Genomic DNA, 14,869 nt, shown 5'->3' with positions numbered 1-14,869 from the left:
TAAGTGTAAAGTTTTATAACAGCAATCATCATTCTTATGTGCTTACTATTGGAATTAGAATATTTTTGATATTTCCCTGTATTTCAATAGTATAAAATTTGCAATAATTATCACACGGCTCAAGACTCTTCTGGGAAACATTCACATAGATAAGGCTGAGAATTCTAGGAGTCTGTTTAGTTTCACTTGTTTTCTGAGAAGGTTGTTTTTCAAAATTAAACTTACAGAAAGGATCTTTAGCTGTCATTGGTTTTGAAACACATGGTGGACCTGCTCCGACTCTGTTTTCAGCAAATACACGGAATAGATACTCTTTTCCTTCGATCAGTTTTGTTACATGGAATTTGCAATGCCTGAGTGTTGAACTGACAGTGACCCAGCCCATATCAGCTTTTGTGTTGTCTTTCTTTTCCAGTACATAGTTTAGGATTTCACTTCCACCATCATCAAGGGGAGGCTCCCACTTGCAAATGACAGAATTTTTCCTCAAATCTTCAAATACGAAGTTGACTGGAGGCCCAGGCGTATCTGTTAGCAAACCAAGAAAAATTATGAGTACTCATCTTGCACATCTGTGACCTAATACTCTGAACAGCTAGGTGTTTTGAGGACATTCATAACATACCCAACACATTGACTTCACATGAGGCTTTAGCAACCCCATGATCATTTTCCACTTTAATTGTAAATGTGCCATGGTCAGCTCTGATGGAGTCACGAATTGATAGTATAGACTCTCCTTCCTTGTGGTTGTCTACACTCATACGCTCTGGCAGTGAAAGCTGGAAAGGCTTCTCTTCTTCAGCTTCACCCTTCTTCTTTCTAGGTGCTGTTACTCTCTTTTTGATGTCCTCTGGTCTGACAACTTCATCATTCCTCAGCCAAGTGATAGATGGATAGGGTGACCCTGAAATATGTGCCTCAAGTATGATCTCATCACCTCTCTTCACCTCAAGGCCAGACTGTAGGTTTGCAGCAAGGAAGACTTTTGGAGCCTCTGTAATTACAAAGAATGATAAATGGATTGTAGGATCTTTCAATATGTTTGAAGATGTATGGCAATTAATGCAAATGATCAAATGAACAATTCATACCAATAGGATCCACAGCTTTCACAAAAGGAGTAATCCGAGAAGGCTCACTGATGCCAGCAGCATTCTCAGCACGAACACGGAACTGATACTCATTTCCTTCCTCAAGGCCTTTCACTGTGTAAGTTAGTAAGGGTACCAGGTAGTCATTGCATCTCTCCCACCTCTCCTTGCCCTTAGCGAGCTTTTCTATTATATAGCCCATAATCTTGCTTCCACCATCAAACAGGGGTGGTTTCCATGTAAGCGTTACTGATTTTGATGTTGGATTATGGACTTCAAGGTCAACAGGTGGATCTGGGGGCTCTGTAAAAGAGTAGATCAAAAGAGGGATCATATGAGAAAAGAGAGCATGAAGATTTTATTTAAAATTAAATTTTTTAGATTATTTAATAGTAAGACAAACTTACGTTTTGGGTCTTCTGCAATGATTGGGTTTCTTAGCTCAATATATTCACCGCCTCCAATCTTATTGACAGCTTTAACACGGAAGTAATATTCACAGTTGGGAATAAGATCTTTGACTTGCCATGAAAGCTTATTTTCACCAGACATGACTGGGATGTATGTTTTACGACCTGCTTCCCTGCGTTCCAGCACATAATGCAAAATGGGAGTACCACCATCAAAGTCAGGAGGTTCCCAGGATACTTTGCAAGTATTCTTAGTTACTTCGCTTGCCTTAATATCTTTACACTGTCCTGGTGGACCTGTTTTAAATAAGAATGAAAAAATCAGTTAATTAAATAGATGTGAAAGTGTATCCTTATAAATATGAAATTATATTTCATTTCTTTGCTTTGCAGAAAGCAAAGACCACAAATGTGCACTACACAACAAATACATGAATTTATGTTCCCAAAGGTGAAAAATTGCCAGGATTCTTAAAACATTCTTATATTTATATGATAACTATTCAAAATAATTGGGCTTTGAGCAGCCACTGAATAGTTAGAGCAACTAGAGGTAAAGTGTTTTTTCATGGGACTTCATAGCATTAATGCCTGTATGACAATCTACATGTGTCTGAGTTGAAGTGATTTGTATGCCTGGCAGAACAAGTATCTTTCTAGTCCTTTCTTCTCTCAGTTGCAGGGCCCAAGTGAAGATAAGTATATTTCTCAGAATGGAAGAATGTAGTTACCTATGACTTTGACATTGACTGAACCAGTTGTGGATGCCAGCTTGTTCTCCAGTGTGATGGTATAAACACCAGCATCAGCATGAACACTGTCTATTACTTCAAGCAATGCAGAGGTGTAGTCACTCTTCATTGTTGTTCTGTCACCAGCTTTCAACTCTTTGCCATCTTTGTGCCATGTTATAGTTGGGGATGGAACAGCTCTGAAGGGTATAGGGATACTTAGTTTCTGTCCTTTAACAACAACAATGTCACGAGTTTGTAGATCAATGGTTGGATTACCTGCAAAAGTAAGTACAATGCTATTAGAAAGCTGCCAAACACCCTTCTTTTTTTAGTTATGCAGATCTGGAAAAAAAAGAAAAAGAAAAAGAAATCTATTCTTACAGTCTGGGTCTTTGGCAACAACTTTTTCTGAGATGTCTGATGGCTCACTAGCTCCAACAGCATTGACAGCTCTGACTCTCAGCACATATTCCTTGTCTGGAACAACACCCTCGTCCACTTTACACTTCAGATCTTTTATTGGACGAGAATTGATTCGCATCCATTTTTCTGTTCCTGCTTCACACATCTCAACGTTGTATCCAATAATAGGACTTCCACCATTCTTCAGAGGAGGTTTCCATGCAATACAAATGTGTTTTCGGCCTGCATCTGTGACATGTAAATCCTGAGGAGGTGAAGGAGGGCCTGCAGAAATGGAATAGTATGGTGTGATTTTCCTCTCAGAACATCTGTTCTACACAGTATACTGCTTCTGAAATTCATACACTGAAAGTACAAATGTCCTTCTACTTACTTGTTGGATCTTCAACATGAACAAGGTCAGTTGGTTCACTGGGATGACCACATCCAGCTTCATTTTCTGCACGAACCTGGAACTGTACATCTATACCTTCAATGACATCTGTCACTCTGAAATTGCAATCTGGACCAGCTGTCTTCCCAGCTTTTACCCAGCGAGTGGCTAGCTTTTCTTTCTTTTCAATAACATATCTGAATAGATTGGGGAAAATACTGTCAGGCACTTGAAATAGGAACACTTCAGACTTCTCGTTCAAGATAATAGATGAAAAGAGATTAAAATAGTTTAGACTGTGGAAAAGTAAAGAGAACCATGGGTAATGGACTCAATGAACTTTTCTTCATGCATTAGCCACTTATTCCTAGTAGGTCTCAGCCCCTAATAGGGGTCTGAAAGTCAAGTCTTGAACTGTGTTCTGTGTTTTAGAACTGAACTGAACTGTGTACTCAGGTTGCAGAGAGATGCAGAGGCAAAGGAACCTCCAAGCTATACTTGCATCTCTGCTACATGGGATCTCAGTGGCCAGTCCACTGAGAATATTTGTAGATGCTTTTACTCAGCTGTCAAAATTCTGCATAGGATAGGCTATGGAAAACTAATGCAAATTGAGTGCCTTCTGTTGCTTCAGGCAGATCTCTGTAGTTGTCTGTTGGTTTAAGAGATGCTTACTGTGATTGATAAGGAGTAAAACACTGTTTGAAAAGTTTGAAAAGTGTTATAAAGAAGAAAACTAACAGAAAATAGGTAAGTCTTGATTTTAGCTGACTGTATACAGTTTAAATGAGAAACTAAGGCAGAAGGAAAATGCAACTGCATTACTTGGTAGATGAGTCTAAGTGGCTACAATTCTGGAGGAACTAGAGACTGTGGCTGCATTCTTTTTTTTTTAACACACAGTTCATTATTATTATTATCTGCTATTTTGAGGATGTGGACACGCATTCATTGTTCATGGACATTAGGTATCTTATTTGCATAATTTCCAGATTTTCAAATCAAATCCTTCATGGCTTTGATCACGTGGCTTCTCTTACACCCATCCACCTCTTTTTCATATAAAATGTGTCCATTTAAAATTTAAATATTTTGAGAGAAATATCTTCATTTGTTAAAATATGTTAATCTACAGGAACCTACATAAACTTAAAATGACCTTACCTTTGAATCGGTCTGCCACCATCATTTTTAGGTGGTTCCCATTTCAAATCAACATGGCCTTTCCTCACTTCAACTATTGTAAGGGCATATGGAGGCCCAGGGGTTGCTAAGGAAAAAAAAAAAGGCACACATTAGAAGACTAGGAATTCATGACAAGTGAGCTACTGATCGCTTCGTAAGTGAATCGAAACTTACTGAAAGTATCTTTAGCAAGCACTGAGTCTTCAATTTCACAGTAGTCACTCTGTCCAACGGCATTTTCAGCAGCCACACGGAACACATACAATGAGCCTTCAGTCAGCGGGCTCACTGTGTACTTGGTGTCTTTCACTGTTGTATCAACTGTCTGCCAACCTTTCCGCCTTACATCTCTTTTTTCAACAATGTAGTTGGTAATTGGAGAACCCCCATCTTTTTCTGGTGGTGTCCATTTGAGATCTGCTGTGTTTTTAGTAATATTAATGACTTCAAGCCACCGGGGTGGTGAAGGAGGATCTGCAAAATAGAAAAAAGGTAAACCAGGATGTTGCAATTTCCATAAATGATCTTGGAAGACAGCGAATACACCAAAACTATTACAACTTTGTATTTCCTGAACTGAAGCATGGCAGATTTTAGAATTTCATAAGCCTTTCAAGAGTTCATTTGGTGGCTAGAAGGACAGGCAGACATGGGGCTTTTTAAAAGTCATAGACAGTGTATTTGCAGTAGCAGCACATTCTGAAAAATACTCACAGAGTCTCTCCTTGCACAGCACAGGGTCACTGGGTTCACTGGGCTCACTCTCGCCAGCCTTGTTCACAGCTCTGACACGGAATGAATATTCTTGTTTTTCCATGAGATCTTTGAGGAAGTGCTCAGTTGTGGGAACTCCTTCAGCCACTCTCACCCATTCATCTGTCCCAGTCTTTAACAGCTCAATGACGTAAGATTCAATCTTTGCCCCTCCGTCGTGTTCTGGCTTTGTCCAGTTCAGGGTTAGCGATGTCTTACCAACGTCTTTCACAGTTGGCTTTCCAGGAGGCCATGGTGGATCTAGACAAGAGTCCAATATTAATTATGTCATTGAAAACAATTTTTTTTGTTGTGTTTGCTAAATTAAACTATTAAAAAATTGTTTATTATACCGATTGGATCTTTCACTAAGATTGGCTCTGTTTCCCTGCTTGGTTTTCCAGGTCCTGCAAGATTCTCTGCCAAGACACGGAACTTGTATTTCTTCTTGTTTGTAAGACCTTTAACTCTGGAAATAAAAATTAAGTTTGATTAAACCAAACCCAAGCATTAATTCATTAATAAAACATTATACTCTCCACTCTTCAGATTACAGATTACTCTACAGATTACTTGGAAAATCTGAAAATACCCAAATTACTGCTAAGGATGTCAACATATTGTCAACATTAAAACAGTGTGCCATGACAAAAATTAATGTTTTGAGAACAATCTTGGATTTTTACATCTTCCATAGTTTTTATTTAAGAAGAGTATCAGGAGAAAAAAAACTAAGTATTTTGGTAAATTGATACTTGAGATGGCCATTTCTGCTACTTTGGAATATTTTATGAATAAGCACAGGAATTATTAGGCATAACATTAAAAAAAAAAACCTACTTCATTAATTCTTCTGTAAAGACACTCCTTTTTAAAACTAATTTAAAAAGTAAGCCACATCTGGTAGCTGGATCAAAACTTATGGAAACTAGGAGCAAAAGAGTAAGAACAATGTAAAACTTATTAAAAAACTACTGTTACATTTTTATGTCTCTGTGACCTATTTCAGCCTAAACTGACTATAGTCTTACTTGAATGTTGTATCTTTCACTGGCATTTTGTTGCATTTTATCCATTTATCCTGCTCAGGATCATATCTTTCAACCCAGTAGCCAGTTATGGGGCTGCCACCATCTTCATCTGGTTCATTCCATGTTAAAGTAACTGAATCTTTAGTGACCTCTGTAGGCTTGAGACCTGTTGGAGGGCCTGGTGGATCTGTATAAGTTAATTAAAAAAAAAACAAACAAAACCCAAAACCATTAGACAGGTTGTTTTCTTTTCCTCCCTTTTAAAATACTGTAATAATTTAACATTAATTTAATTTACTAACCAAATGAATATTTGGCAATGATGGGGCTGCACTGTGCTGGCTCTCCAACACCATACATGTTCTCAGCACTGACTCGAAACACATATTCTTTATGAGGAGTTAAATTGGTAGCTCTGAATTTTGTATCTTTAATAGTTGATGACAACTTGTCCCATATTTCACTGTCTGTAGCTCTTTTCTCAAGGACGTAGTTGGTAATTTTAGAACCTCCATCATCTCGTGGAGGGTTCCATGTTAGAAGGCAGGATTCGTTTGTGATTTCTGATACATCAAATGCTGCTGGTGGACCAGGTTTATCTGCAGAGGACAAGATATGAATGTTAATCTTCTGCTTGCACACCTCAGAACATTACTAATGATTTATAAAAACAACATAAAATACATGCATACCAAGAACATTAACTTCAACAACAGCAGTAGCACGTCCACTGGTATTTACAGCTTCTATAATATAGGTTCCACTGTCACTCCTCTTGCTGTCTGTAATAGTGACTGTAGAATGACCAGGCTGGGTTTCAATGGTGATCCTGTTGTCAGGTCTCAAAATTTTGTCAGCCTTGGTCCAAGTAATCTGGGGCTCAGGCTTTCCAGTTACTTTAGCTGGCAGCTCAATTTTAGTTCCGGCTTTCACAGTAAGTCCAGCAAGAAGCTTCACATCTAAGAAAATTTCTGGAGCCTCTGATTTAGGAGAGAATGAAAACGTTGTTATAGAAACAATATTTCAGAGATTGGTAAAAATAAAGCAGCTGTGATAATTTAGCAAGTGAAGTAGTTACCTTTTGCATCAATGGCCTGAATATCATCAGTGGGCTTACTTGGCTTACTCGCTCCCATTCTGTTCAAAGCCTTAACCCGATAAGCATACCACTCTCCTTCCTTGAGCTTTGTTACTTCCATTCTGTTAAAAGAAAATTTTAAAAATTCAAATATTTAGAGTGGTGACAATGGCACAATTAGTTAAGAGGATGTATCTACTGTGTCAATTTACTTACTTTGTTTCAATAACAGGCTCCCCACATATCTCCCATTTGTCTGTGCCACGTTGGCATTTTTCTACCAGATAACCCTTAATGCGAGCACCACCATCATATTTGGGAGGCTCCCACGTTAGGAAGATTCCTTTTGATGTTGGATTTCTCCATTTAACATTTTCTGGTGGGTCAGGCACCGCTATTAAAAATTAAAAACATATGGGATCTTAGAAACCAGTCTAAGGAAGATATATTAGTTTTACATCTTATTTTGAAGAAAATCAGCAAAATTTCAAATATGCTCACTTGCTGGTATTGACATATTTACAGGTTCATCAATATATGCAGGTTCTCCAGGGCCACATTTGTTGCATGCAAAAACTCTAAATAAATATTCTTTCCCTTGGACAAGGTCAGGTACAGTGTACTCTTGGTCAACAATATGATCCATAACCTAAAGAGAAGAAAGGTTCCAATATGTTTTTAAAAATTATTTCCAAAGCGTGATTACCAAAATAAGGCACAAAACTCAGTAGCACATGGGGAAAAAATATAGCAATAGAAATTTAAATGAGAAAGAATAAACTTACTTTGCTCCATGTTTTTCGGCTTACTTCACGTTTTTCAATTATATAGCCAGTAACTGGACTTCCACCATCATCTTCTGGAGGTTCCCATGCAAGCTGTACTGTACTCTTGAGTACTTCTAATACATTGAGTTCTCTTGGCGCACTTGGACAAGCTATAAGTCAGAAATTGCATTATTTTGTAACTAGTGTTTGATAGATCATCTCCATGTAATCTATCTACGAGAAGACTTAGTCTTGTTGAGTCATTTCTCTTTAAACAGCAAAGCTGCATATTGAAAACTAGAAGAGAGGTTTTTTGAGGATGGATTTCTAGTTTTTAGTTATATTTTAATATACATGGTTGGATGTTGTGAGATAACACAGTACTAAGCTAATTAGATTTTAACAAGGCAAATATGGAATGTTATTGCTAAAATATATACATGTTTACTTACCAATGACATTAACATTAATTTCTCCTGTAACAGATGCCACAGGGTTTTCTAATGTTAAGAAATAATTTCCCTTGTCCGGACGCTCACTCGGAGTAATAACAAGTTCTGCAAAGGAGGCAGTGGTCTTCATTTTTACACGATCACCCTCTTCTAAGACTTGGTCACCAAAAAACCATGTGGCAGTTGGCACAGGGTACCCAGTGATGGGAACACGGATCTTGATTGGCTCTGGAACAATAACTTCCAGCCCATCCTTAAATGCACTTAGGTCCATTGTAGGTGCAGCTAGAAAAAACAGAAAATTTATTCAATGAATTATTTTGAGATATTACGAACATGGCTAATGATAATTGTGTTGAGAGGCTGATTCTGACTGTATCTCGACCTGTCTAGACCTAGCTTTGTCTTATGACTCCCTAGCTCTCCTGGCTACATGTTTTGGGTTTTTTTAGAAATATGTGAGATGGTAAGGGAGATTAGTATGACCAAATGTGATACCTAATTTGCCCTTTAATGTAAAAGCTTTAAATTTTTTATTTTTTTTTTAGGGCTCTTCTCTGCCTTTCTTTCATTATGTTACCTCTCACCTTCCACAAAGCTAGGCCAGGAGACAGAAGGTCATGCCTTGCTCCTCAGGCAACCTAATAGGCCTCTGTCTAATAGTACAGATAATTATCTGCAGGATTCTTAATGGAGGAGAAATAGCTCACAACCTCAAATGTCTAAGATGTGCCAGTTACCTGGTGAAAAATATAGATATTACCCACAAGATGCACTTTAATTGTGTGCCTTATCTGATTGTTTTTAGTAAATAGCATATGGCTCACCAAAAGTATCATCTGCAGTTAATGGCCCAATAGCTTCTGCTGGGTCAGACACACCAGCTGCATTTTCTGCTGAGACTCTGTAGTAATAACTGGCTCCTTGTTTCAATCCAGTTACCTAAGAAGCACAAATAATAATTTACTCGTAATAATCATTAACTCATATTAAAGATGATCTACACATTTGACATGTTGATGAAGAGAACAACATACCTTAAAAGTAAGAGCAGGTACTAGTTTTGGATTACAACGTATCCATTTATCTGTTCCTTCTTCTCGCCTTTCAACAATATAGCCTAAAATTGGACTTCCTCCATCTTCGAGAGGAGGTTCCCATGTGAGCTGAACTGATGACTTAGTTTGATCTGAATGCTCAAGGTTAATGGGAGGACTTGGTCTCTCTGAAAAAAAATTGAAATAAATATATTTGTGTAACTGAAAAAGGAGCATGGTTCAGCAAATTAACTGTTTATATCTTACAGTTATGCTTTTAAAGTCTTTGCATAGTTTTTTCTAAACCAATTTTTTTTAATTGAGGTTGAATCCTAACTTCAGAGAAAAAAACATTTGGAGTTCTTATTAAACCAAATGGTAGCAAGGTACTCCTGGTATATTTGAATGACAAAAGTAGGAAAAACTGATCTAACTGTACACAGTATGTGTGGCTCACACATTCATCAATTGAACTTTCCTGCAACATAACATCCAAAATGCTTCTGTTTCCCAATGCAATCATAATTATGCATACTTTGTATACTTACCAATTGGGTCCATGATTTTTACTGCACGTGTAGCAGGACTTGGTTTGCCAACTCCAACCATGTTTTGAGCTCTTACTCTGAAGAAATATTCCTCATTTTCCACAACATCAGTCAGGACAGCTGACAGTTCATCAGCACCCGTGGTCATAGCTGGCTCCCATCTGATGGTACCTTTGTTACGCAGCTCAATAACGTAGCCAGTAATCGGAGATCCTCCATCATAGTCAGGTGGCTCCCAGCTAAGTGTGGCTCCAAACCTGTTCACATCAGAAACTTCTACATTTTGAGGAGGACCAGGAACATCTGCATTTCATTTTAGGAAGAAAAAGGAAAAAAAAAAAAAGGTAATTGGGTTTTATCTATTAGAATTTGTAGTGTTTCTTTTACACAGCCATCAAACACAAGTTTTTTGTAACTTCTACTCACCAAATTTGCTCTTAGCTTCCACAGGTGTGTCTGTTTCCACTGGCTCACCAGTGCCCACTCTGTTGCGTGCACTAACACGGAAGAGGTACTCAACTCCTCCTTTCTGAAGTCCAGTAACAGTGTATTCACAATTTTCAGCACGATCTGTAACCACAATCCAGGTCTTACGCTTGACATCACGTCTTTCAACGACATAGCCTATGATTTTACTTCCACCATCAGTTTCTGGTTCTTGCCACGCGAGACCAACTTCACCATCATAAGTTTCAGTGACTTCCAAGTTTCTAACTGGACCTGGAACATCTGTTAAAGATATGACAATATTTTAGGGCATTGCATCTTTTTTTTTCCCTCAGGCTAGAGAAGAGGAGACTGAGGGAAGACCTCAATATGACCTACAGCTTCCCCATGCTGAGAAGCACACGGCTTCCCCCTCAATAAAGGCTTTTTATTCTGCAAAATAATTGTAAGCAAAGTTTTAATAATACGAGTACTTACCAATGACCTCTACATTGATGAATGCTTCTGCCTGGCCATGTTTGTTTCGAAGCACAACCTTGTACCTTCCCTTATCTGATTTCTTCGCTTCATAAATTTTGAAGGTAGTGCAGTCAGGTGTTGTGTCAACAGTTGTTGTGGGCAGACTTTCCCCAGCTTTCAACCATTCAGCTTCTGCTCTTGGGTAGGCATCATATGGGACAGTCATAGTTAAAGGCTTTCCAACATCAACCACAAGATTTTGATCACCAGTCTTGATTTTAGGTGCAGCTAAGAAAGATTAATGTGGAAAGTCAGTACTTGCATAAATATATACATATATACATACATATACATATATATATATATATATATATATATAAAAAATTGATATATTTGTGCAGTCAGAAGAGAAGCTAACAAAGAAAAGGAGCTGCTGTGTAAATTCTAAGGAAATCTTTAATATACTCATTGGACAGCTCCAGAGAAAGAAATTCAGGCTGGTTTCTACACACTGTGTCCTATAAAATGAGGAAAGAAGGTGTTGCTTTTTGAGAACTAATTTAATTACTTTATTGGTTGATTCTGTAAAATAGACAAACTAGGAATCAAATATCTTATATGACCGAAATGAGTAGTCCAAATAATTTTCTCTTTTTTTGGTGACTTAATGAAAAGCTTAAAGCTCATTTAAGCTTTAATCATGCTGTTTGGTATATGCATTGAAAAATGACGTATTTTCCTCCACAACTGGATCAGGATGGTATAAGAAAAAATATTTGTTGTCTAAATTCGTATTCATATAGTTTAACAGACTTGTTAAACAAACTTCAAATAGTTTAACATTTTTCTCAGGCTGATCGTTTATTCATTTTAGTCCAACTCTTTGAAAGAAGACAAATCAATTTACTTAAACAGGAATTAAGTAATTAAGATTTCATAAAAGAAGCACAAAAAAAGCAACTTACCAGCTAATTCAAGCTTAGCTCTAGCTTCCTTATCTTTGGCAATAAATCTGTATTCCCCTTGGTCACGGGGCTTTATGTCACACACCTGCAGCCTGTGGACCTTCCCTTCACTCATCATCTGATGTTTGTCACCTTGGATGATAATCATGTTATTTCTCAACCATTTGACCTCCACACCATCTTTGTTCAATTCAGCCATGAAGATGACATCTGCACCAGGAGCTTCATAAATATCTTGTGGTGGTCGAATAATCTCAACAGGGATTTCTGAAATAAATGTTAATTTATTTGGTGTTATTTGTTTATTGTTTCTACTATTATTAAATAATGTAGAAATAAATCCAATTCAATTTTACACATACCTTCAACAAAAAGTCTTGCCCTAGATCTCCTGTCATCCACTCCACAGGAATATTCACACTCATCATCCAGTCTACAGTCTTTTATGATTAATCTGTGCAGATTTCCATCCTTTTCAAACTGGTATCTTCATAGGGGAGAAAAATAAGCAGTATTTTAGTTCCCAGAAAAAGTGATAAAGTAAAACAAGCACATTCAGAAGTATAATAAAATGTACATACTTTTTGCCTTCTTTGATTTCTCTTCCATTTCTGTACCATTTCACACTGACTTTCTCTTTGGAAAGCTGACATGTAAAGACAGCATCATCAAATTCAGTGACAGTCTGGTCCTGAAGATGTTCAGTGAAGTCTGCTGGTGCTTCTGTGATGAGGAGCTCTGCAACGGATTTGTCTTTTCCAGCAGTAACAGTGTATTCACCTTCATCTATAAACCCACAGTCTTTAATGATCAATGAGTGCTTGAATTTATCAATTTTGTACAAAATACGCCTGTCAAACGTGATCTCCTCTCCATTCTTTGTCCATGTGAGAGTTGCATTAAGGCGATTGACTTTGCACCAGAATGTGACAGTTTTCTTTTCCATGGTCTCGATGTCCTCAAGGGGCTCAACAATTCTGAGATCCTCCTCTGTTATGACAAAAAAGTGAACATTTTTATATCCTCATATGAAACTGCATGTAAATGATGAAACAATGTTAGTGTAGTTCAAGTTATTTACCTAATACTTTCAAGGCAGCAGAGCTTTTAACGTGTTCACCTCTCTGGTTTGTCAGTGCGATGGTGTAGGTAGCTTGATCTTTCAACTCTGCATCTCTGATTCTGAGAGTGTAGACTACACCCTTCTGCACAATAATGTACTTTGCACTATCAAATATCGCCTCATCATCTTTGTACCATTTCTCTTTGGCACCTTCTTTATTGACTTCACAGTTGAAGATAATTTCTTGACTCTCATTAACCTCTTGGTCCTTAAGAGGAGTTATAATCTTGAGTTTTTCTGAAATTGAGAAAGCAGAAGAAACAGGACATCATGTAGTATAAAGAATGCAACAAAACATGCACCTACACATTGATAAAATAAAGCTTACCAATCACTCCTAAGTGAGCTGTAGCTTTAGCTTCACCAACCATGACAGTATACATTCCTGTATCTCCTAGAATAGAGTCTTTAACCACAAGTGTTCTCTTTTTGCCATCTGAAATGATGTCGTACTTATCACCAGGCTCCAGGACTGTGTCACCCCTCAGCCACTGTACTGTAATGGCTTCTTTGGATACTGTACAGACAAATTCAGCTTTTTCTCCTTCAAGCACCTCAAGATTTTGTGGTCTGGTAAGAAATTCTGCTGCAAGTTCTGAAAGAAAACATTTTTGAAGATATATATTTTATTTTTTACTTGTGAAAGGAATAAATCAGGTTGTGTATTACTACTAATTTTTTAAGGTTTTTAATTTTATTCTTTTTTTCCAAGATACGAGGCCACCAAAGTAGTGCTCTTACCATGTACAGTAAGTTTTCCTGTTGTACTAGAGCTTGGGAGCTTGCAAGTGTATTTGCCAGCATCTTCAGGATGAGCATTATGTATAACAAGAATTCTCTTTCTACCATCAGCAATGTGTTCAAATCTACCACCATCAGGCACCTCTTCATCTCCTTTAAGCCAAGTAACTTCAGCATTAGGCTTTGAAACTTCACAGATCAATTTTACAGTGTCATTTTCATTTACTTCAAGATCAGGAAGATTTTTTGTGAAAACAGCCTCTTCCTCTGCAAAAAGAATTTTGAAAGATGATTAAAGCCTGTCATAAAAAACCCCACTCTCACATTTCTTATTGCTCACATATTAGATTCTAAAACACTGTCTTTACCTATCACTGTAAGTAGGCCAGAAGTTCGAGCTGTTTTTGCTTCACAGGAATATTCAGCTTCATCATCAAAGACACATTTATTGACAACAAGAATGTGTTCTGCACCTTTAGAAATTATGTCATACTTCTTGCCTTTTCTAATTTCCATGCCATCCTTAAACCACTTCACCTGTTTCAGAACAAATTATCGTGGTTATTAACATGCTCAACATAGATTTCAGTGTGTTCTTTTATAGCAATATAGAAAAATTTTCCCCTCTACCTGAAAGAGTTACTTGGACTAAAAAGTGTTACTACTGACCTTGACGTTTGGACGAGAAATTTCACATTCAAACCGAGCAGTTTGCTTTTCTTTAACCTCAAGGTCAGTCAGGGGTTTCAGGAAGTCGACACGAATAGCTGTAAGAGAATAGAACATTTTTAGTAGAGGAAAATCTACACTAGAGAACTAAAAAATTGCTAACATTGATATTACTGCCAGTCATAGACACTAGAACATTGCTTTTACAGCACCTAAGCATTTTGTAGAAAACTTTGAATTACTCACGCTCCACATTGAGAAAACATGATGTCTTGAAATCCTTAGCATCACAGGAATATGTTTTTGCATCATCCAATGTGCAGCCACGGATGATGAGTTTTCTGACCCTGCCTTCAGAAATGATATCATATTTCTTTGATTTGTGAATTTCTTCTCCATTTTTGAACCATTTAACTTTTGCATTTTCCCTGGAAACTTCACATTCCAGTTCTGCAGTGGCCTCCTCTTCAACAGTCTGGTCCTCAAGTGGTTTAGTAAATTCAACTGGGGGTTCTGAAAGAAATAGATACATTTTTGATAGAAAAGATCCAAATTATAGCCAGTCTGCTGCTTTTACAGA

At 37.5% G+C, this 14,869-nt stretch overlaps 1 protein-coding gene across 1 annotated transcript in view; it reads right to left on the bottom strand.

The window, feature by feature from the left end:
* TTN (titin) overlaps nucleotides 1-14,869 on the bottom strand; it is a 241,675-nt gene that overhangs the window by 74,342 nt on the left and 152,464 nt on the right. Inside the window, exons 192-224 of the mRNA XM_085065641.1 lie at nucleotides 14,536-14,802; nucleotides 14,290-14,387; nucleotides 13,989-14,157; nucleotides 13,621-13,887; nucleotides 13,208-13,474; nucleotides 12,838-13,116; nucleotides 12,338-12,746; nucleotides 12,119-12,243; nucleotides 11,757-12,023; nucleotides 10,810-11,079; nucleotides 10,312-10,614; nucleotides 9,886-10,188; nucleotides 9,338-9,525; nucleotides 9,128-9,242; nucleotides 8,301-8,585; nucleotides 7,867-8,018; nucleotides 7,583-7,730; nucleotides 7,298-7,475; nucleotides 7,082-7,203; nucleotides 6,696-6,983; nucleotides 6,306-6,602; nucleotides 6,004-6,190; nucleotides 5,326-5,441; nucleotides 4,934-5,233; nucleotides 4,394-4,693; nucleotides 4,199-4,304; nucleotides 3,035-3,231; nucleotides 2,620-2,925; nucleotides 2,236-2,514; nucleotides 1,502-1,801; nucleotides 1,095-1,397; nucleotides 626-997; nucleotides 226-528 (exon numbers count right to left, since the gene is read on the bottom strand). Coding sequence (XP_084921767.1) covers nucleotides 226-528; nucleotides 626-997; nucleotides 1,095-1,397; nucleotides 1,502-1,801; nucleotides 2,236-2,514; nucleotides 2,620-2,925; nucleotides 3,035-3,231; nucleotides 4,199-4,304; nucleotides 4,394-4,693; nucleotides 4,934-5,233; nucleotides 5,326-5,441; nucleotides 6,004-6,190; nucleotides 6,306-6,602; nucleotides 6,696-6,983; nucleotides 7,082-7,203; nucleotides 7,298-7,475; nucleotides 7,583-7,730; nucleotides 7,867-8,018; nucleotides 8,301-8,585; nucleotides 9,128-9,242; nucleotides 9,338-9,525; nucleotides 9,886-10,188; nucleotides 10,312-10,614; nucleotides 10,810-11,079; nucleotides 11,757-12,023; nucleotides 12,119-12,243; nucleotides 12,338-12,746; nucleotides 12,838-13,116; nucleotides 13,208-13,474; nucleotides 13,621-13,887; nucleotides 13,989-14,157; nucleotides 14,290-14,387; nucleotides 14,536-14,802 — 7,866 coding nt within the window. The remainder of the gene's footprint in view (nucleotides 1-225; nucleotides 529-625; nucleotides 998-1,094; nucleotides 1,398-1,501; nucleotides 1,802-2,235; nucleotides 2,515-2,619; nucleotides 2,926-3,034; nucleotides 3,232-4,198; nucleotides 4,305-4,393; nucleotides 4,694-4,933; nucleotides 5,234-5,325; nucleotides 5,442-6,003; nucleotides 6,191-6,305; nucleotides 6,603-6,695; nucleotides 6,984-7,081; nucleotides 7,204-7,297; nucleotides 7,476-7,582; nucleotides 7,731-7,866; nucleotides 8,019-8,300; nucleotides 8,586-9,127; nucleotides 9,243-9,337; nucleotides 9,526-9,885; nucleotides 10,189-10,311; nucleotides 10,615-10,809; nucleotides 11,080-11,756; nucleotides 12,024-12,118; nucleotides 12,244-12,337; nucleotides 12,747-12,837; nucleotides 13,117-13,207; nucleotides 13,475-13,620; nucleotides 13,888-13,988; nucleotides 14,158-14,289; nucleotides 14,388-14,535; nucleotides 14,803-14,869) is intronic.

The sequence above is a fragment of the Lichenostomus cassidix genome, chromosome 7 (genome assembly GCF_008360975.1).
Source record: "Lichenostomus cassidix isolate B80296 chromosome 7, HeHo_3.0, whole genome shotgun sequence".
Classification (NCBI taxonomy): Eukaryota; Metazoa; Chordata; class Aves; order Passeriformes; family Meliphagidae; genus Lichenostomus; species Lichenostomus cassidix.
This window is presented reverse-complemented; position numbering and strand designations above follow the sequence as displayed.